The 21,852-nt window shown below is 38.7% G+C and overlaps 1 protein-coding gene across 1 annotated transcript in view; it reads right to left on the bottom strand.

The window, feature by feature from the left end:
• Positions 1 to 4,907, bottom strand: part of LOC146138101 (ectopic P granules protein 5 homolog) — a 73,335-nt gene extending 68,428 nt beyond the window's left edge. Inside the window, exon 1 of the mRNA XM_083393953.1 lies at positions 4,681 to 4,907. Within this exon, the coding sequence (XP_083250079.1) occupies positions 4,681 to 4,726 (46 nt within the window). The 5' untranslated portion in view covers positions 4,727 to 4,907. The remainder of the gene's footprint in view (positions 1 to 4,680) is intronic.
• Positions 4,908 to 21,852: the final 16,945 nt, after the last annotated feature.

The following is a 21,852-nucleotide window of genomic DNA, read 5'->3' as shown; positions in this document are numbered from 1 at the left end:
TTCCAGGTCTGGGAGAAAAACCAAAGCGCATTCTGAAGAGCTACAATATTTCTACATCTTTCAAACCGGCCAGAAAAATTGGAAACATTTTACCTTCAACCATAGGCGCCGAACTTTCAAAATTCCAGGGCGTTTTTTTAAATCAGTCCAAACTGCTTTTTTAAGCATAATCAACAACAAAACACAACAATACTTATGAAACAGACTTAGTCCTTCCGTAAGTTATTATTGAAACAATGCAGTTTGTCTCTCGGAATTTTGTCATGCGAAATTGCAAATACGTGCTAAATGATGAAGGACAATATATAGTGGCAACCTACTCAGCTCATAACAAAAAAATGGTCAGTCAGCGAACGACACAATTTTTACGCAAACACGTTTATTTATTCACAATACTTAATTAGAACGGGTTTAAGTTATACTTAATGACAAATCGTAGCTTATCTGAATAGCTGGCGAGAAAAGCGAGCGCAAGATTTTTTGTGGCATATCTGGAGTTTTTGTTGAGTTGCTTGCAAATTTTTATTACATAGGCCTCATCGTAAAGTTGTTTTAATTTTTCGTTTTCTTATCGTACTAAGTGGCCTATCCACAAAGCGCGTTTTAAGATTAATGAATTGTTATCTCACATGAAGTAGTGTGCTAATATGGCTTGATGGGTTGATGTAGATTTTACCAAATAAGGTTAATCCCCAAACACAGAATTCTTTTGTAGGCGATTTTGTCAGCTTTCGTGCGATTTCGTCAGCCTTTAAGCCATTGATCTACATCTGGGATCGGCAACGTTTTTTTAGACGCGTTTCAAAGCTATACCTCAAAGGTGGTCCCGTAATAAATTTTAACTGACAGTTTTTTTTTTAAAGAATTTTTCATAGTTAATCGTTTCAGAATATTTGTGGCGCTTTAGGGGGAAATCCTACTTCAAAACATATACGTACCAGATGCCTCAATAAATTTTAAATTTATGTATAAAAAAATGCTACAAAAAACGGATGATAATTTACATTGGCGGGCCGTATTTCGCGAGTTCAGCACCTTGGTTAATATATCTGCAGGTGTGAATGGATGTTTCCACACGCTGTAAGTTTCGCACATTATAGTATCTTTATAATAGTTTTTCAGAATTGAACATTACACATTAATTGCGCATAACTCGGTCAAATTTCAGGGTGTTTTGACGCTAAAAACGCTCTGCACACCCACATTCGGCGCCTATGCCTTCAACTAAAGATCCAGTTAAACCAGAAAAACGTCAAGGGGCGGTTTATGAGATTCCCTGTGGAGGTTGTTCAGCAACATACATAGGGGAAACTAAACGTTCCTTTCATACCAGGAAACTCGAACACATGCGTGATGTCCGCCACAAAAGGGCATCCCGGTCAGCTCTGGCAGAGCATGCGGTTGAACTTCGACACGTAATTGATTGGGATAATTGTAAAATTCTAGACTGGGAACCACACTATTACAAAAGACAGTTCATTGAATCATTCCGGATTGACAAATCTCTTCATGGTATCTGGCAATCTACTCGTCGTTGTAGCTATACGCAATAGCTGATGCTCGTTGTCCGATGGCGCAGTCCTGCACCGGATGACTCCGGCCCGTCACGGCTTATCGCATACTTCAGCGACGTCTAGAATTATTAATCTAGGTTTTTTCAATTTTTTACTTCTCAGTATGTCAGATGGCTAACGCACTCTCGTTTTAATTATTAACCCTGATGAGGTCAGCATGGTATCTGCTGCCGAAACGTCGGTTTATACTACGTTTACACCAGAAGAGCGATTTCTATCTATTAATGGAGTTTTGCGTTAGAGTTTGGTTACGCATTAGCTTAAGACGTGTGACCCAATTACATTAAAAACATTGCCGCTTATAACCTTGACCAAAACACAATAATATCACTCACAAAAAGGGGGGACACAACCCCAGTGAATACGCCACTGTGTCACATGATCAATAACCCAAATCAACTAGGGGATTTGTGTTAAGAACACCCCTAGCAGGTACGGGCAAAGCCCGAGAATTTTACGTTTTGTGTGTTGTAGATGCTAATAATGGCAATTATTAGGAGCTTACGTCTGTTTAAAGTCGTCTATTTGATGTTAGAAAAATTGCAACACCTCATATTCAAGTCCGATTATCTTATTCACCCGATTTCAATTGCGTGCGAAACGCTATGGAATTGCAGTGTCAGAACAGCCTCTGTGACGTACCAATCACAAACTGTTGAGCTTCGTTGTTAGCAAAATTAACGATGCTATCAACAAATTTGGTGATATTTGTAGTTTAATTTCGCGATGGTATAAAGCATGGCTTCTAAATCGCCCTTTTTGAACTCTGTATAGTTAGTAAACTATTCAGCTAAAATCTCAAACATGGCTGATATTGAAGTTAAGACGGTCATTTACTATCAATTTAGCGGGAAGCTATAGTTCGCGTCGTTTCAACATATGTTTCAAAATGCGACGGTAAAGCGCTTCTTGTCGAGATTGAGGCTAATAAAAAAAATTCAATAGAGCAACAGCCTGCGGTGAAGACGTTTGCTGTAGCTTACACGCCTGACGCCTGTTTTCTAAGTTGTAGAGAATGTTCGTTTCAACAATAAAATATACTTTTGTTATCAGGCGTGTTTGAGATTACTTCAGTCGGTGGCAGGCGACTGCTAAATGAAACAACGATAATAAGCGGTGATTAGGCGTTGGCGGCGATAAGCACCGATGTGTTTTCAATGCCAGGTGCAATGTTGCCGATGTAACATTGCAGCAATCACGGTTTTAGTTTGGTGATAATTGTTTACTGAGATTTCAAAGGAGGTGTCAAGACTCCTAGACACGCCCCTACGCTACACCCCTGGGTATACCACAAAAATGTTTTATGCATGAGCAATCTCGAAAAAGCTTAAAAAGGGTCAATTTTTAATCGCTGATTTCTCAAGATGTACTTGACCAATTTCGGTAAAATCGGTATCACTTTTCTTAGAATTTCACAGAGATTCTACATATGAATTTTTTTTTTAAATCTGTGACATATGGTGCCACCACTGTACCAGTAGCAATGGAATGACCCATGCATAAAGTCTAGAGTCTAAGCACCCCCCTTGCTACGCCCCTGGTTGTAAACAGTGAGTTCAAATATATAATACCACTAAAAAAGGGGGTCCAGACTCTAAACAACTATTTTTAGCTGTAGTAAGATATTTTGTATTTTGACCTCAAGAGATATTTGCCTGACTTTAGGTAAACACACAGACTAGCCAAATAAAAAATAGAAATTGAAGTAAAACTTGCTCACCCAGTTGGGCAAGTGACTATCAATCATTATCAAATGACACATGTGCTAATTATCACTTGTCTAAAGCAAACTGTACTCCAGTTTACAAGGGTCGAGTGTCAAATCTAAACCCTTTCATATATTGTGTCCAAAATTAGCACGGAGTAATTTGAAGAAAAGATGCAAAATATCTGCAACCAAAACAACAAGCAGCCGGACTCAAGCCATTAGACCAAAACTAGAACAACACCAATGTCAAGATCAAAATAGAACTAATACCAAATACATGTAAAAACGTCTAAATCGGAATGCGTCCTAAACTAATTAAAATATGACCTTTAGAAATGACCAGAATAAGGCCTATACAAGTAAACACAACCTCTTGCCTTTATCTTTAAATTCATAACTCAGTGCCCTAATAATTTCTACACCAACTCAATTTCTAACCCAAGCTTTTACCTGCGCCTAACCACAACAAACAGGGGCAATTTTCAAACTAGGCGCCCAAATGGTGCGCCCAAAATCGCTGATGCCAGACAGGATTTCCTCAATCGGTATAGATTTACTCAATCTATACCTTCACCCCACAGTTTTCGGCATAATTATTTTGTCTATTTAGGCCTTATTTTAATAAATTGACCTCTAAATTTTAATAAACTTACCTCTTAACTTTAGGATCTGATATTGTACTTTGAACATCCCTAATCTTTACTTTCACAAAATGTTAAGTATGTGAACATTATCTAATTAAATAGGTTTTTATGACTCAGCGTATCATTTACAATTTTACAGTGGTACATAATATCGATAGATACCATAACGCTTCATATAAATTAAAAGTCGTTTCAAACAAACAAACCTTTAAAAAGAAGGTTTTTATTTCTAAAAGATTTAAAAAAAATATAATTACACCTTAAAAAGAAAGCTTATGCACTGTGTAAACCAGGTATTTTCCAAACTAAAAGTATTACAAATTAGTTAAAATCATTTTTCACTAAAGTTTTTAACATTTTTAAAAGATAAAGAAAGCTTCTTTTTACAATCATGTTCCATAAAATTACTTTGAAACTAATAGTTATTAAGAAAATATTAAATCATATACCAAAATTGGGCGCTCTTTCACTATTCTACGTAAAAATTAATAAAAAAAAACTTTCTTCAAATGCCGCATACCACAACGCATAGTGTTTGGGTTAGGGTGCGGGTTAGCGTTCGGTTGAGGGTGGGTCGAGTTATTATTAATATTAAACATAATATTACTTGACCCACCCTCACCCAAACGCTAACCCCCACCCTAACCCAAACAATATGCGTTGTGGTATGCGGTATTATTTTGTTTTGTTTTTTGCATAACTTTTCACGTACATAAGTGAAAGAGCGCCCAAAATTGTAATATTATAAAAATACCTTCAATTAAATTATCTTCATCATTCTCAAGGTAAGTACTGTTCATACCAAGTCTGTATGATAGGGTTAAGAGATTAACACAAAAATCGTAACCAGAATAACTTGATACGCTAATGACACGAAGAGCTGAAGAAAAAAAGTCAAGTATTTCCACAACACATTACTATGCAGTGAAAGTAAACTTCACAGTCAAAAAATTTAGTACTATAGTTTTAGTATAAATCACAAAAAGCAAGCAGGGACAAACTTTTTTGTAATATATTGAAAAAATACAATATTGGCCGCTGGTTTAGAATCCTACCACAATGAACATTATTTTGGTTAGGGTGCGGTTTAGCGTTTGGGTAGGTTAATAATTGTTTCAATGCTGTGGTTGGATAGACCAGCCCATTGTTGAAATACATTGAAATAGTCCATAATAGTATGTTTCATTACTATTTATTGTGTGTTTGCATCATGGTCATATATAACACAAATAAACTAGAAAAATGTAAGACCACATTTCAGATTCTTGGAAAACATTCAGGTATTTAGAAATTTAGAATGACTCTCAAACTATGGTTTCCAAACGGGGTGGCATTTGGAATGCTTTACACAGTGGTTCTCAACCTATTTAGCTTACGGACCAGTAAAATTTCAAAACAAATTTTGGGGACTGGTGGAACTTCAAAAATCGAAGCCAACCAAAATGTAATTATGACAAAAGTATGCAACCTTAAAGCAAAAAATGGAAACTTGAATTTAATGAGCAGTTTGCTGATGTATTTTTTTTTTTATCATATGTGTGGTTCTATTGAAGTTTTTCACATACAACTTTCTTAAAGTTTAAGACTTAGTTGTAGGCAGTAGCCTACTTTTAAACAGTTGGGCACAAAACTTGCAGCATTGTGACTTCTGATAAAGTCCAAAGTAAGCCATTAACTTTGTTACATCACGATGATACAAATTACGAAAGTGGCGAAGTTCTAAGTTTGATGGACAAGTCTACAACCTTTGCAATTGAGATTTAAAATTGTAATATATTTGGCGGATTGGCGGTTGAGAACCACTGCATTAGGGTACCACGACTCGTCCAAGAGATATTTTAAATTCTTTTAGACTTCAAGTTTTTGTGTTAGTAAGCTTCTTGGAACATTATTTGTGTATGTGATTAGATTGCAACAAATCAAGAGAAAAATTTTAACATATTTTGTGAAGTTCATGCATGCTGTTTCAGTTTGGTTTACTGTGACATTATACAGTATACTCAAAAAAATACTTAAATAGCAGTGTTGTAAACAAGTCATTTTGAAATGACTTAAGTCCCAGTCAAGTTATTTTACAAGTCCAAGTCAAGTCTTTTTGAATAAATGACAAGTCAAGTCCCAGTCCAAGTCATCGGTTGCGCAAGTCAAGTCCCAGTCAAGTCATAATTAGAGCAAGTCAACTTCAAGTCATGACCTTGTCGTAAAAATAAAACGTTGAAGTATTGGAATTTTTAATCTTGTACGATTATGAGCAATAACTGAACTAAAAAATGAGAAAAACGCAACTTATAGCAAACAAATTGTTTTATGTGCAAACATTTGGATAAATAGTTAATTTTATTAAAAAAAGACTTACAGAAAGCACTTCAATTCAACCCAAGTAATTTGCCCAAAAAACTTAAGTCAAGTCAAGTCATTTGCCAGAAAGACTCAAGTCAAGTCAAGTCAATTTGCCCAAATGACTTAAGTCAAGTCATTTGAAAACAGGGCGCTGGTCTAGAATCCTACCACAGTTCTAAAATCAACGCACAAAATTTGAGTTAGGGTGCGGGTTAGCGTTTGGGTGTGGGTGGGTCAAGTATTATTATATTCTTTGTTTAATAATAATACTTGACTTACCTTAACCCAAACGCTAACCTACCCTAACCCAAATGGTGTTTCATTGTGGTAGGATTCTAGACCAGCGCCCAGCGCCGAAAACAGTGACTTAAGTGCACTTATTATTAATAATAAACATAATATTACTTGACCCACCCTCAACCAAACGCTAACCCGCATCCTAACCCAAACAATATGCGTTGTGGTAAGCGGTATTATTTTTTTTTTTTGCATAACTTTTCACGTACAATAGTGAAAGAGCGCCATTTATTCTTACATATTTATTTATTCCTTGCAGTTTCAATTTTGACAACTCGTTTTGTTAGTGTTAAAATAAATGTGGTAGAATTCTAGATCAGCGCCGAATATTTATAGCAGTTATTCTAACTGCTTAAAAATTAATAACACCTACGATAATGTACGAAGAGTACGTGAATTTTGGGCGCTCTTTCACTTATGTACGTAAAAAAACAATCCATCATACTGCGGGCTCTTTATCACTATAACACTATTGCCCATTACGTTGTAATGTAGGGTACGTATTGTTATTAGTTGGTGTTATTCGATCTTAATGTTTTATAACAAACTTATTGTCTTGGCCAAACCGCAGACCTCTCACCATTAAACATTTGACCGAAACACGGAGATGTTACCCGTTAACACGCCTCTGTTAAATGCTGGTATGGCCAGACGATGTGTACAAAAGCTGTGGGCATTAAGCCAAACGAGGCGAACGAAACTAATCAACTGAAATAATGTAACGGACTGAAGTTACTATGCTGGCCGTTAGTACTGTGCATGGACCTTAAGCTATTCCTGTAAGTTGATTGCCGTTCTGATGTTATTCAATAAACTCAGATCCGTTTAATGCCTTACTGTGGCTAAGCTGTCAGAACACGCAACCTTTCAAGCAACCTTCGAGTCAACTTAACAAATGGACTCGGATTCAATCTCAGCGTAAACTAGCACCAGCTTCAAACTAATTCAGTTTATCCCTGCAGTAACATATTAAACTGCTGGTCTCATGTTATAGCCCAGTGGTTCATAAATCTTTCTAAAAATTTTGTCTGGTGGGTGGACCTGTAGCGTTGTAATGTTAGCTGTCTAGCTAATTAATGCTTTCGCACTTATACGTGACTACGTCTGTGTTATTTGCAAATACCGCGTCGTGGCACATTTATTTGTTATTCGCAATTCGCATTCTGCGTCAAAGCAATGCTAATCGCACCCCAGTGTTGTTATCTTAATTGGCAATTCGTTTCGGCTTCATTAAGTCATCGGGATTGGTTTTAGAATGAGTTCCTTTTGGGGCTCACCAGGGTCACTTACGGGCTGACAAAGTATCTTAACTGGGCCCACATAGAACTCTTCTTTAGCTATCGACTTGTGCTGTTTACAGCGTTGTGCCGTTTCGCCGATATAGTTAAAACTGGTTGTTCTTTCATAAAAGAGCTACAAGATCAAGAAGGGCTAACTAGAAGAGTAACTAAACCCGTGCTCCACAAATTGGCGACCCGACGTGTCCCCGAACACCAGTGGTATAGTAATTTTTCGCTACCATTAAGCGTTTAAATTAAGGGTTAAACCGCATTTATCTAGGTTACCCTAAGGCGGAAAGAAGAGTTTAAGAACATCTGTTTTGCGATTTAGCCGTTTGATTATTTTCGAAGTACCTTGAACGAGTTGTTTCTGGGCAATTTTCTTAAACCTGTTCAAAAAGGTTAGGAACTGTCAGAAATATTACGTCATGGTATCATCCGCAACGACTACCATACCAACGCTCGTTGTCATCAATTTAACTAAGGACGAAACCTTTGTTGGGACAAACGAAGCCTTGGACCGTAACAACTTTCTTTTGAACTTGCGTTCATGTTTGGGACTTGCAAGGAGCCAGCTTTTGGAGGAACTGATCTCGTCGAAAGGTAGGCTACGTCACGAGACGCTCCATAGCATCATCAAAGCATTTGCTTGAAATACGGAACGCTACTGATGGAGTACGGTACGGACAAATCACCACTCGGAATCATGGGAAAACGCAACTTGTCGTTGTACATGTAGCGACACGACATCACATTGTTATTTATCACAGAGATTTTTTGTTTTATCGCTGTATCACCGTTTTAATATTTCGTCATGGAAATTTTTCTGTAAAAAACATCAATTGCCGATCTAGCAAGATTTTGCAAATACACCATTTTTCACTGAGTCAGGCTTCGCCGGCTCATACGTACATCCGTTTTAATCTTAACGCATGTTTTGAAATTCGCAATATTGTCAACAATTCGGTATTTTTAGAATCGAAAAGGCGTTTGCCCTTACGTGGCTTTGCCAATCGTAGGGCTTTTGTTTTAGCCATATTGGGACAAGAATATTATTTCCGTGTATAAGAGAGTCGAGAGAAGAAAGCTTAGCTGAAACCGCCCTTGTCACGTGAATGCCTACGTATTATAATATAACCAATAACCATTTTATTGCGTATGTACGTCTTGCCTTCCTTTATACAGATCTCTTCTAACGCCTTTATAAGCTTGCGTTATAAGATTCTTTATCATTAGTAAGCTGAAACACAGAAAGTAAGGATCTCCCGCGGACAATAAAATGTAAAAGAAAGATTCTTGTCTTCGTATCCAAATATCTTAAGACTGTTTATTTATTAAAACAGATAAAACATAAAACATATGTTTTATCTGTTTTAATAAATAAACAGTCTTAAGATCTTATCATTAGTATTGTGAATTATTGTTATGATTTGTTATTATGAAGATCAGTATCTAATAAAGTCTTGTCTGTTACTCAAGGAACCAATTGGAGTGTTCGTATGTTAGAAGCAGAAGATGAACAATTCAATTTGAATGCAGTATCTACATTGTAGTCGTAAGATTGATACATCGAGGCACAAAAGGCAATTAAATGAGCACTCATTATCAACTACATCTACATACACATCTCTTTTTCTCCATAGAAATCTCTTCACTGATTTTCGTGTATAAAACACAGCGCAAATCCAATAAATATGCCTACTCAAGGTATCAATTCGAGTGCTCATGTGTTAGAAGCAGATCGGGGCTATTCCCCCATTAGTTCACCCTAAGTGCAGCAAGCAAACGGGAAACGCCTTTTACGCCGAGTGCCTGAATTTTCACCATTAAGTTCCGCAAGTTCAGATTCTGGCTCGGATTTTCCAGCTAAATAAACTCTTAATTGTTTTGTGGATCTCAGCAGCAATATACCTTCCACTTCAACAGCACCTAAGAGTACAGTTTTCAGACAATTGAAAAAAACAGACTCCAGGCCCTAGAACACCCCCATCAAGCAGACGATCTTCCAGATCAAGATCTGAGTCAAGAAAAAGATCACAAGAAAGGAGAATACATTCACCAGGAAAAAGCAATTACGGAGGAAGCAGCTACGAGCGTTACCCAGAGATTCTAGATTCCTACGACATACTTTGTCAACCAGGTCCAAGACCTCCCCTGGGAAGAACATTTCTCCTTGATGAGGGATCTTCAAGAGAGCGGTCATTTTACAACCGCATATAACTGACAATAGAGAATTGTATCCATTAATTGACGCCTATACAATAATCCGTGCACCATCTACTCAACAGATTAGACTGCAGGACGGATCAACAGAAGCTATTGTGAGGAGAACAACATTTGACAATTTTGCCACGCCTTTCTTAAGCGAATTTCGACTGAACAGACCAATATATAGTCTTGGAATTGCCACTTGCCTTTCTTAAGCGAATTTCGACTCAACAGACCAATAGATAGTCTTGGAATTGCCACTGTGCATACCCTTCAACTCAACAACACTGTATATTCCTACAACTATTAGAGGCAAGACATTTGTCGAGGCATATCAAGCACTTAGAATCTATTTAAGTGTTCCTGTGAGGAAGGAATCTTGTTACTTCAGTATTAAGTTTGCCACATGAAATTTTATTATTACCAAGGCAATGTATTTGACACGATTTTTACGGTCACGCAGGTAGTTGCCCTATAAATATTTGGAATCGTTATTCAATGAAACTGTCACACACATAATGCGGGTTAACAACTGACACCTAGCCCTTCTGAAGCTGCTTTTGGCCAACGATTACGGCTTACGAATAATTAGTACACCGAAAGCAATCACAGACTCACCGAATCTGTTGATATATGATGCAAACAGGGCAGGCAAGAAAAACAACTAGCCTGCAGTGAGGTTCGAACTCACGACCTCCGGTCAAACCGGGACCGTCGCCCAACCAACTGAGCTACACAGGTTCAGAGAGGAGCAAGTCAAGAAACAACCATACGGCTTGCTCAATCTGTGGTGCAAGCAACTTCACATGTGGATCACCTTCAAATATGAAGTTACTTGTACGAACAAATTGAGCAAGCATTGGCGCATGGTTCTTTCTTGACTCGCTCCTCTCTGATTCTTTGTAGCTCAGTTGGTAGAGCGACGGACCCGGCTTGACCGGAGGTCGTGAGTTCGAATCTCACTGCAGGCTAGTTGTTTTTCTAGTCTGTCCTGCTTGCATCATAGATCAACAGATTCGGTGAGTCTGCAATGGCTTTCGGCGTACTAAACGTTAGCCGTAATCGTTGGTCAAAAGCAGCTTCAGAAGGTCAAAAAGCAGCTTCAAACTTTCTCATTTATTAATATAGAAGTTATGATGGAAAACGGCTAATGTAGCGAAATTTAACAATCTTTATGTTGTTCAGTGATGTTTATAGATTTAACATAACGAATTAAAATAATATTATCGGTGAGTAAAGCGTTAAAAACTTTCCTAGTTTTTCGCTGACGTGATCGAGTGTGACTCGTTTTTTTCCCTAAATTGAATACGTTACCTAAATATAATCTCTACGTATATCTATACATCACTATAAATTTACAACAAAAGTACAGTTAAACTTTTGCCCCATAAGCCGCTTGCTATCTAAAGAACTTTTGCGAAGACTAAGTTAGTTTTTTTGTCCCCCAATCCAAGGTCCCCAGTGGTGCAGACTCATAAACCTCTTAAGCACACCTACATAGCATTCTACGTCTTGTCTAAAAATTTGAGAATTCTTCGATGTATACTTTTTCTATAAAGCTTCGGACAAAAATCGGTCTGAAACATCTAACGGCAAAAACAAGATATGTCACGAAAATAAATTTTCGGCCCATGTAAAAACGATTAGGCTATATAATATTCGAAGCAATCTAATGCAATCATTATAAAAAAGAAAAACAGGAAATCGGTGGCGGCTAATCAGTTGTCTTACAATAGTGATGATTTCGTCTATCAGCTAAAATGAAATACGAATAAAACATTAAACCGGTAGTAAATTTAGTCAGCTGATGTTTACAAACACAATATGACACGTGCGAAAATAAACCACCTCTTAAAACTTACACTTTTCATTTATATTCAGCATATTTTACCAATTTTCGTTTGAAGCTCCAAATATCACAAGTTTTAATTTCATCGGGTAATTCATTCCAGGTTTTAACTCCGTTAAACCGCAATGATTATTGTGATCTTGTGCTTTTGTCTTGGGTAAACAACAGTTGTTACTAGTGACAAATCTAGTTTGGTGAGTATGAGTTGTTACGTTGAAATAATTGTCAAATGTCCTGGGCAAATCGTTTTGATTATATGTGTGGACAATTTGGCAATTTAAGTCAATGAGAGGTCTTTACCTTTTAAAATATTTGTTTTTATGTCAAGTTGAGGTGGGGTTAAAAAATACGAAGTAACTTATCAATTTTACTATACGGTTTTGGAAAGAAATAATAGGTTTTAGAACGTTATCAACTGCAAATCTCCAACCTAAAATACAATACTGTAAATGCGGATGTACCAGGGCATAATAGGGTGTTAAGAACGTGAGGCTTTGCAAACAATTTAAACCTAGGCGTAATTCCTGCAGCTCTTGCAATTATACCTGAAATATGCTTAATGTGGTAATCCCATTTCAGTTTGTTGTCTACAATTACACCCAGAAATTTTGTGGAATGTGTTTGGTATATGGTGAAAGTACCCGTTTGTCATTTGAATTGGAGCATTATGGTTCCTTAACTTGTGGAAGTTGTTGATAATGAGAATCATTAAATAGTCTTTTGTGCCTCGATGTACCAAACTCACAACTACAATGTAGATACTGCAATCAAATTGAATTGTTCATCTTCTGTTTCATACTTCTAATATGCTTCGTACTAAACCTTAGCTCAGAAAACAATTACTCGACCTTGCAGCAGCAAATTCTGTTTATTAACTGGACAAGACTGGATATATATTGATATAAGTTTCGCATATGCAAGTTGAAAGTTTGCATGAAAGAGAGAAGGCGACACGAGAAAGCGGAAATGATTTATAACCCGAAGCCTTTTTGGCAGCCGGGAACTGCAACAATAAGGCGTTCACACAGGTGAAATACTTTTATCTATAACGGAAATATGTGTCACGATATAGCCTAACATTATTCATGTGTGAAACAGCCGAATGCTTTGTTCTCACAGCGAGTGTTTGGTAAAAGGCGTGAAAAAGTGACAAATCATAAATCGTAACATATTTGATAAATACACAATACAATAAATTCCAAATTATCCACTAAGTATTACTTATAACGCTACAAACTTGTAGTTAAAAATGAGGTACCGTTATTTTGTTTGAGAATAATTTAAGAATAACTTTTTAAATAACTTTTCCGAAGGCTAATTTAGGGCAAAATCCCAGTCAAACTCGATCACGGCAGACAAAAAGGAAAGTTTTAAAACACTTTACTCACCGACAATTTATTGAAAGCTCTTCGTTACATATTAAACTACACTTTTTAACATATAGATATTTAATATAAGCTCAACGCCACAAAATAACAATGCCGGTCAATCTTTGTTGGCAAGCCTGAACTCTGCGGCAAGGAGTTGTACCCTTTGCTCCAGTTTTTCATTTTATCGCTATGGAAAAAAACATGTTCTTCTGTATATATATATATATATAAGAGAGAGGATGTCCTGTTTGCCCGGTCGTTCGCTGGCAGCTATACGTCGTCGTCGACTAACAAAAGCAGCGGCGACTCCCCGTCGTGCGCTCGCTTCTCCATGGGCGCGCACGCGACATATCGAACCTCTTAACGTGACCGCGCACAACGTTTTTCAAGCGCAATTACCTGCTTAGACATAAACAATCAAATTAGGTATATTGCCCTTATAAAATATAAATATTACTGTTTTCAACTTGAAAGTTGTTTGACGTGCTTGACCGTTGGGTATTTAGTCCTTCCAGCGGTTTTAATAGTAACCAATGTTCAGTTTCAAGCGAGATTTTACTCACGTTGGACGAAGTATGGTACCGGGATTACGTAAAAAGCACATCACATGTTATAATTCATGTTAACGAACGTGTGCAACGTTCCAAGTAAAGACTTATGCGTTACAGCGAGAAACGTGATTTTATTTCTATGTTCATGACGTAACAATGTCACTGTTTTCCCTTCTAGTTTCGCAAATAGTCATATTAGCTGTGCATGTTTTTATCCAAGTTAATCCGGGATCCCTAACAAGTTGGTACATTTATTGTGGCTATATTTCCTTGTCGCTAATGTAAAAGCAAAATTCCATTTGAATAGGATTATTATTTGTTTGTGCTAAATTATGAACATCTGTATTTCTGTTAATGTAAGACTGTAAATGCTCGTCTGCCATAGCCGTGTATGACGTCACAGTTTCGCACTGGCGAAGCTAAACGCCTAATATCGTTCTGCTCAGTACTCGATGCTAGTACTGGGTACAAAAAGGCTTGACTGTGTTACATGATAATTATGGTCGCCGATTTATCATTGCTCGTACCTACGTTGAACGATTAACAGTGGGTCCAAGTTTGAAGCCCGACAATATTGATGGGTTACGGAAGCTTGCACGTAATTTGGAGGAATGTAATGTGAGGTTACTTTTCTGGCATAAACAATTTAAATATTTGCTCAGTATTGCTAAACGTTTGCCATTTAGCATACAACAACGATGGAAAAGCCACGCCGGAAAAATTGAGCTTGTCGGTAACGAACCGCAGTTTCGGCATTTAGTGAAACTCGTGCAGAAGCCTTGTGGACTCTGGTTCTAACTCCACGATGTGCAACAGGCATCTTCTCGGGCTACTTGAAATAAACGGCGTGGAAATCGAGTACTCGCTTTCTACTGTAAACGTAAGGTCTATGTCAAAGGACGGTGCAGTCGTCAAGCTAGCCGCCAAGTCCATAGACGGAGAAAATGCTGTCAATTTGCCTTGTGTGATTACAGTTGAAAGCGCCCAACAGATGCAATAAGAAATGGTCACACTTGAAGGGGATTGAATTTGCGAAAGCATCTAACGACGAAGTGCTACTTCTAATTGGTTTAGACGTGCCCGACGTGTTTTGGGTCGAAGAGGACCGAAGAGGGAAACGAGGTGAGCCAAGCGCTATATAGACGGCACTCGGTTGGTCACTGTTTGGTCCCGCTTTGTCTCAACCATGCAATCTCGGTGTGCATCACGTTAAAGTCAGCCAATTAAATCTGTTATGCGATTTGCTGCACAAGCAAGTGAAGAAGATGTGGAAAACGGAGTTCAAGGACTCCAGTTTGAGTCCCGGCGTAGGGATGTCTAAGGACGACAAGTACGCTCTCAAGCTGATGAGTGACTCTGCGAAACTGAAAGACCGTCACTACCAGCTGCGGTTGAGGTGGCGCGCAGGCTCACCGAACCTACCGAACCGCATACAAGCGATGCAACGACTAGGATACCTAAAGTATGGTACTTGGCGCATCACCCCGTTCTAAAACCGGGAAAGGTGATGGTAGTGTTCCATTGCGCTGCAAAGTACCGCAACACGTCATTGAAGGATCCCGGACCCGATTTAATGAACAGCCTTGTAGGTGTACTGTTAAGATTCCGCCAAGAGAAAACTACATTAGTTGCTCACGTAGAACCTATGTTCCATCGAGTGAGGGTCGATCCAGTGGACACCAACGGCGATACGGCTAAAGAAACTGTGGACTACCAAATGGTGGTTCACCTGTTTGGCGCAACGTCGTCGCCATGCTGCGCTAGTTTCTGCCTTCGACGGACCGCAGACGATAATATAATAGCAAGGATTTTGCCGCTGAAACTGTTGCAACAATCCATGAAAACTTCTATGTCGACGACTGCAAGTCTGTTGCAACTCCTAACGAGGCAACAAAACTAATCAAGGAACTCCGCGAATTGCTTCAGCGCGGTGGTTTTAATTTACGAAAATGGTTAAGCAACTGCGAAGAGATTTTGGAAGCCGTTCCAGTAGGCGACACAGCCAAGTCATCGTTTCCGTTAAACGCCGAAGTGGAAAGAGTGCTAAGCTGGAATTTTCGGACTAATGCATTTTAGTTTGACGTTAATTTAAAGGCAGAAACCTGCCACGAGAAGGGGAATATTGTCTGTTGTCAGTTCCACGCTTGATCCTATGGGATTTTTTGCACCTATTGCGTTGTAGGCCAGAATGTTTCTGCAAGAGCTATGCAAGTAAAGGCTGGGATGGGAAGAAGAAATGCCGGACGACATCGCTGGTGCGTGGCACCAGTGGGTCTCTGAGTTGCCAAATTTATCCAGCGTACAAATTCCCAGATGTTGAAACCAAACGACCTAGAAACAATTAAATACTTCGACTTATACCGTAATAAGAATATCAAAGCCCAACAGAAGTAGGGCTTTGATATTCTTATTACGTCTTACTACAACCTCCAACCATTATGCTTCAAAACGACTTATACCATTTCGCGGATGCTTCATCATACGGTTATGGAACAGCGTCGTATTTAAGAGTCGTTGACTATGAAGTTCGAGTACGCTGCACTATTCTGTTCGCTAAAGCGCGCTTAGCTCCACTGAAAACCGTTTCGATACCGAGGCTGGAGTTAACTGCAGCTACCCTTGCTGTGAAAATGGACCAGGTTTTACAAAAGGTATTGAATCTGAAATTTCGAACCTTCGTAGCGAATCGACTCAAGAAGATAGACGAGGGTTCGGATGCATCCCAATGGAGACACGTGCCGACTAAGCTTAATCCAGCCCAAGACGCGTCCCGGGAGTGTTAAGGCGCTCATGGAGAGTAACCGCTGGTTCAAAGGCCCGCCGTTCCTGTATCGGGGCGAAACCCAGTGGCCGTCTTGTCCGCTATACGCCAATGAACTACCAGACGATTTTGTAAAGAAGCCATAGTCGGATGTGAAAGTCCACTTCGTATCACAGAATCCCAAGTGTTTAGATACGCTGCTACATCGTTATTCGTCATGGACGAGGTTGAAACAGGCTGTAGCTTGGTTGCTGCGTTTCGTAAGTTACATACGAAACAAGAAATCGAAGTTTGCATCATCGTTGACTGTACCTGAACTTAAGACTGCCGAACTCGCAGTGATCAAGTACGTGCAAAAACAAAAGTTCTCAGCAGAAATCCGGGTTTTGGCGCAGTGTCAAACAGAGCGCGGCGCTGGTAAGCGCGGGCTAAAGCAAATGACTTTGCAAAAAATGAACCCGATGTTGGTCGAAAGGGCGCCTTAATTACGCTTCGGTGTCATACGATCTGAAGCACCCTGTACTACTGCCACACAAACACCACGTAACGGACTTGATTATTGAGGATCACCACCAAACAGTTCGCCACTCTGGCATGGGCCTAACAAAAACTTGCTGCGCAAAAGATATTGGGTCGTTCGCGGAGGAGTTGCTGTACGACGAGTGCTTGGAAAATGGATTTTCTGTCGCCGTCGAAATGCGCCCAGCGGACAAAAAAAGATGGCCGACTTACCGCGTGAGCGCATCACGCCCCGCCATTCTCATTTGTGGGCGTCGACTATTTTGGTCCGCTTATGGTTAAACAAGGCCGTAGCGAAGTCAAGCGCTACGGGTGCTTGTTAACTTGCTTAACGATACGTGCTGTGCATCTTGAGATCGCACACTCAATGATGACTGAGGGCGTCTAGTGTAAACCAGCTTTGACTCGTTTATTGACGCGCTTCCCAGATTTTTTGGTTGCCGAGGAAAACCCAGAAAGATTTTAGCGACAACGGAACAGACAACGGAACAACTTAACTGAACGCAACTGGACAATGGCTCAACTCACTCAACTAAAATAATGTAACAGACAGAAGTTATTATGCTGAACTGTTAATATTGTACCATGGACTTTAAGCTATTCCTGTAAGTTGATTGCCGTTCTGATGTTGTTCAATAAACTCAGATACGTTTAATACCTTGCTGTGGCTAACCTGCTGAAACACGCAACCTTCAATCAACCTTTCAAACCTTTTCAACCTTTAACAAATGGAGTCGGACTCAAATCATAGCAGAAACCAGCATCAGTCTTTAAACTAATATCAGTTTAGCCCTGCAAATGGTGACCACCGCGTTAAGGAATATCAATCAGCATCTGGAATTAAGCGCTGCAATTAAGCGTTAAATTTAAAGCAACAAGTTTTCAAGAAGAAAATCATTCATCATTATTGGATCAGGCAAATAGTTCGAACCTCGCAACTTCACAACTAATTCGCAGCGTTCATCCGAAGAAAACTAACAACAAGAAGAAAAAGACGGTCTACGAGCAACGAATTCTCCTCATCATTTGTCTTGAAGAACGCATTGCTACGAAATAACCAAATGTTCACAAGAGAACAAGCGCCGCCGATAAAAAAATTGAGGAAATCGCACTGCAATGATGCAAATCGCAATTCGTCGCTGGATGTCTTAGAAACTTTTGCTTAAACTGCTAAATAAACAAGGTGAAGTTCGATCTATCTTACAAAATATATATTAAGAATCTAAGTTTAACGCCGATCGAAAGATCTGTTGATTTATGTTGTGAAACACGATAAATAAGTGTAAAAATATAAATGTTAGAAATGCGCATATAGTTTACAGTTTTATTAACAGCGCTAAAACTTGTAAGTATTGATTTTATTTTGTTGTGCACGAAACAATTTTGTGTTAAATTTCCAAATTCTTGTAAACATTTGGTATGTTTTTGGTTTTAGTTAGGGAAGTCTGAATCAAAGTACGCACAACGCGTCTAGTTAGGTAGATCACAAAAACACGAGACGTAAAATACCTCGTAAAAAGCATAATGATTTATCTAAGCGCGACACATATGATTTAATTCGTGCAAGTCCAAACGCGAATTTAGGGATAAGCCCATTACCTGCCTTTGTTAAAAGCAATAGTGAAAAGGCCGCAATTTAGAAACGTGTTTTCATGTACTGCGTTTGTTTGAAACTAACTTAAACGAAATGTGCTATTTAACAACAACAAAAAATTACAAATAACTGTTTTTCTTTAGTTTTGTTTTTCAAAGGTTTCCATTGCATTGTACGGTTGTGGACGACTGAACTTGACAAACAACAGAGCGAGATGTACAGCAGTTCCTGTTGAACTTCGAAATACCAACGAAAGATTTTTTCACCTTGCTGTTACATGTGCCAAATTTAACACTTGATTTTGTTTTATTATGTTAATGTTGTTCGCAATTTTAAGCACAAATCTTTTATGGCTGCGATAGATAATATGTAGGGGTCGTATTATTATTTATTGATATTATTCGAAACTAAGTTTTATAACCAACTTTATGACGTGACGCAAACGCAGTCCTGTCACCATAAAAAATTGGCCGCGTTAAGTAACAGAAAGATGTTATTTCCATGCCGTGAAGTTAACACGTCTCTGCTAAACAATTATATGGCTAAGCGATGTGTACAAAAGCCAAACGAGACTTAACGAAAAGGGATCTTGTCTTAACTTACTGAACGCAACTGGACAATGGCTCAACTCACTCAACTACAATAATGTAACAGACAGAAGTTATTATGCTGAACTGTTAGTATTGTACCATGGACTTTAAGCTATTCCTGTAAGTTGCTGGCCGTTCTGATGTTGTTTAATAAATTTAGATACGTTTAATATTTTGCTCTGGCTAAGCTGCTGAAACACGCAACCTTCAATCAACCTTTGATCTACCTTTAACAATTGAAATCGGTTTCAATCCAGCATAAACAAGCATCAGGCCACACAAATTTAGCCCTGCATAGCCTATAACCTGAAAAAGAAATGATTTTTCTAAGGAAAATTATGTATTGAAAAAAATTATTTGACGGCTTGTTCACCTTAGGCCTATGTGTTTATACAAGTGTATACTTCAACAGGGGAGACATGACCACCGTGCTTTCTGAACTCCACTAAATCGAAACTAAACATACTGTCGTAGCATTTCAAAGTGCATATTGTCAGGTCGCTTATACATTTATTGTACATTCACATAATTCAGCATAGTTCGCTTTCAATAAAATAACTTACAGCGCAGTAAAACACGTGTTGCCAGTAAGGAGTGCATCGTTGACTGTACTTCTGTAGAATTCGGATACAACTAACGTTGCAGTAAAAGGGAATGCGTTGGGGATTAAAACTAGCCAGTCAACGAGCAGGATGCAGGGAACTGGAAATACGCCAGAAAGACTTTAGCACACGCACAACAAACTCAGTACTGCAAATAACAAATACAGACGCTGGTTCGCTACACAAGTTTTACATTTGTTGGACTAAAAATAGCAGGTTTCTCAAGTCTACCTGTTTTATGACGTCAAATTGTGGCGTCATCTCTAAACAAGAAACCCTTGTCTAGTTGGACTGTAAACGTAAACGGTGTTCCTTGTTTGCGAAGAATTAAGAAATAAAAGTTAAATAATTCTCACGAGAAAATTTGCCTTTCTGTTTTTTCAGTGTAAATTTAGTCAGAAATAGTTAAGCAGTCTGTAAAGTAAACAATATGCCGAAAAAAAATAATCCATAACGGCAAATTTTCTCGCGCGAATTATATTGACATAAAAATTCGTCGTAATTAGCCGAAACACATTTATTCCGCAAGAATTTGACAGACAACTAAATACCTCTTTAAGTTACATGTTTCGTGACCTCACGCACTCACATGAGGTAATGAGACCACAAAAAATGGTATATCTGGTTACTGTATGAAAGCGTCTCATTTTTAAGCCCCCAAAATATAACACCAATGATGCTAATGCACGTAACCGGTGAGGTGCGAACAGGGACGTGCGGTCAGGGGAGGCAGGTGAGGCACTCCATCTGGCAAAGCAAAAACGTATATTAAAGAGATGGTTATCACAGAATATAAATTATTTGCTAAAGTATAGTACACATTGCATGTTTTTGGGTGCTTTAATTTGTTTGAATTCCTGTAGTACATACCGCATCTCCCGCAAATTTTACGTTTCTATACCTAAAGCGTGCTTTAGTTTTTCCAATTTCTGTTGCGTTATTCACATTAAGCGTTCACAATCGTTGAAATACGCGAAGAGAGGCAGTGCCAAGCTGTGCCTCTCTTCAGATCAGTGGTTCTTAAACTGGGGGGCGCGCCCCCTTTGGGGGGCGTGTGAGGTTCACAAGGGGGGCGCGAAAAATTGACAAACTTTGTATGAATTATGACTAAACTTAAAGGTGAAGTGATATTTGAATGGACAACATCGAATTATATCACATTAGTTTTTTTCTGTTATGTAGAATATTCCTGTTGATTTTAAGGTAAGTATTTTCGTTTTGTGACGAGGTGATTCCACAAAAACTTTATGCTAACGCATTAATAACGTGATTAAGTTACCCGCTCTGATTGGCCATTCGAGGAAAACATGGTGTGTGCCGCACGCACGTGCGCGATTAAAAACGATATTTGGTAATACCAAAATTTGTTTAATTTGTTGTACTGTTTAATACAGGGGTCGGCAACCTACGGCCCGCGAGCCGGATCCGGCCTGCCGATGTAATTCATCCAGCCCGCCGTCGCTTTTACAAATTAGACACGAGTTCATTTCGCATACTTTTTGACTATTTTAACTACGTAAGTGCAAAAAATTTTCGGGCTTCGCGCGAATGTTCATTATACGGCCGGTTTGTTCACGGTTTGATGCTCTGTTTTCACCTAGATCAGCGCTTCTTTACCGTTGCGCCGTGGAAAACCGCCAAGTGCGTCACGGAAAAACGAAAAACTTATTCAAAATGTTAGACATATGTTTTTAACATTATTTTTCCACAATGTAATAAAAACTTGCAAGAAATTTGAAACAAATTCCGATATACCCCAAAAAAATCGCGCTCGCTTCGCTCGCCAGGTTTGCCTTCACTTCAAAATTTCACTTTACTGCCTCCACGTAATCAAACAGGTTTTTAGGTGCAAAAACGATCCGATGCCCGACTGATTCACATTTCTAACATGAAAATAACACAAGTTTTAGTTATCATTTTGTGCGGCCCGCAGAGATCTTTCCTAGTTTGGTTTTGGTCTGCGAC

Source organism: Ascidiella aspersa, chromosome 7, assembly GCF_963924565.1.
Source record: "Ascidiella aspersa chromosome 7, kaAscAspe10.2, whole genome shotgun sequence".
NCBI lineage: Eukaryota > Metazoa > Chordata > Ascidiacea > Phlebobranchia > Ascidiidae > Ascidiella > Ascidiella aspersa.
The sequence above is the reverse complement of the archived record's forward strand: the minus strand, read 5'-3'. Positions and strand labels throughout refer to the sequence as shown.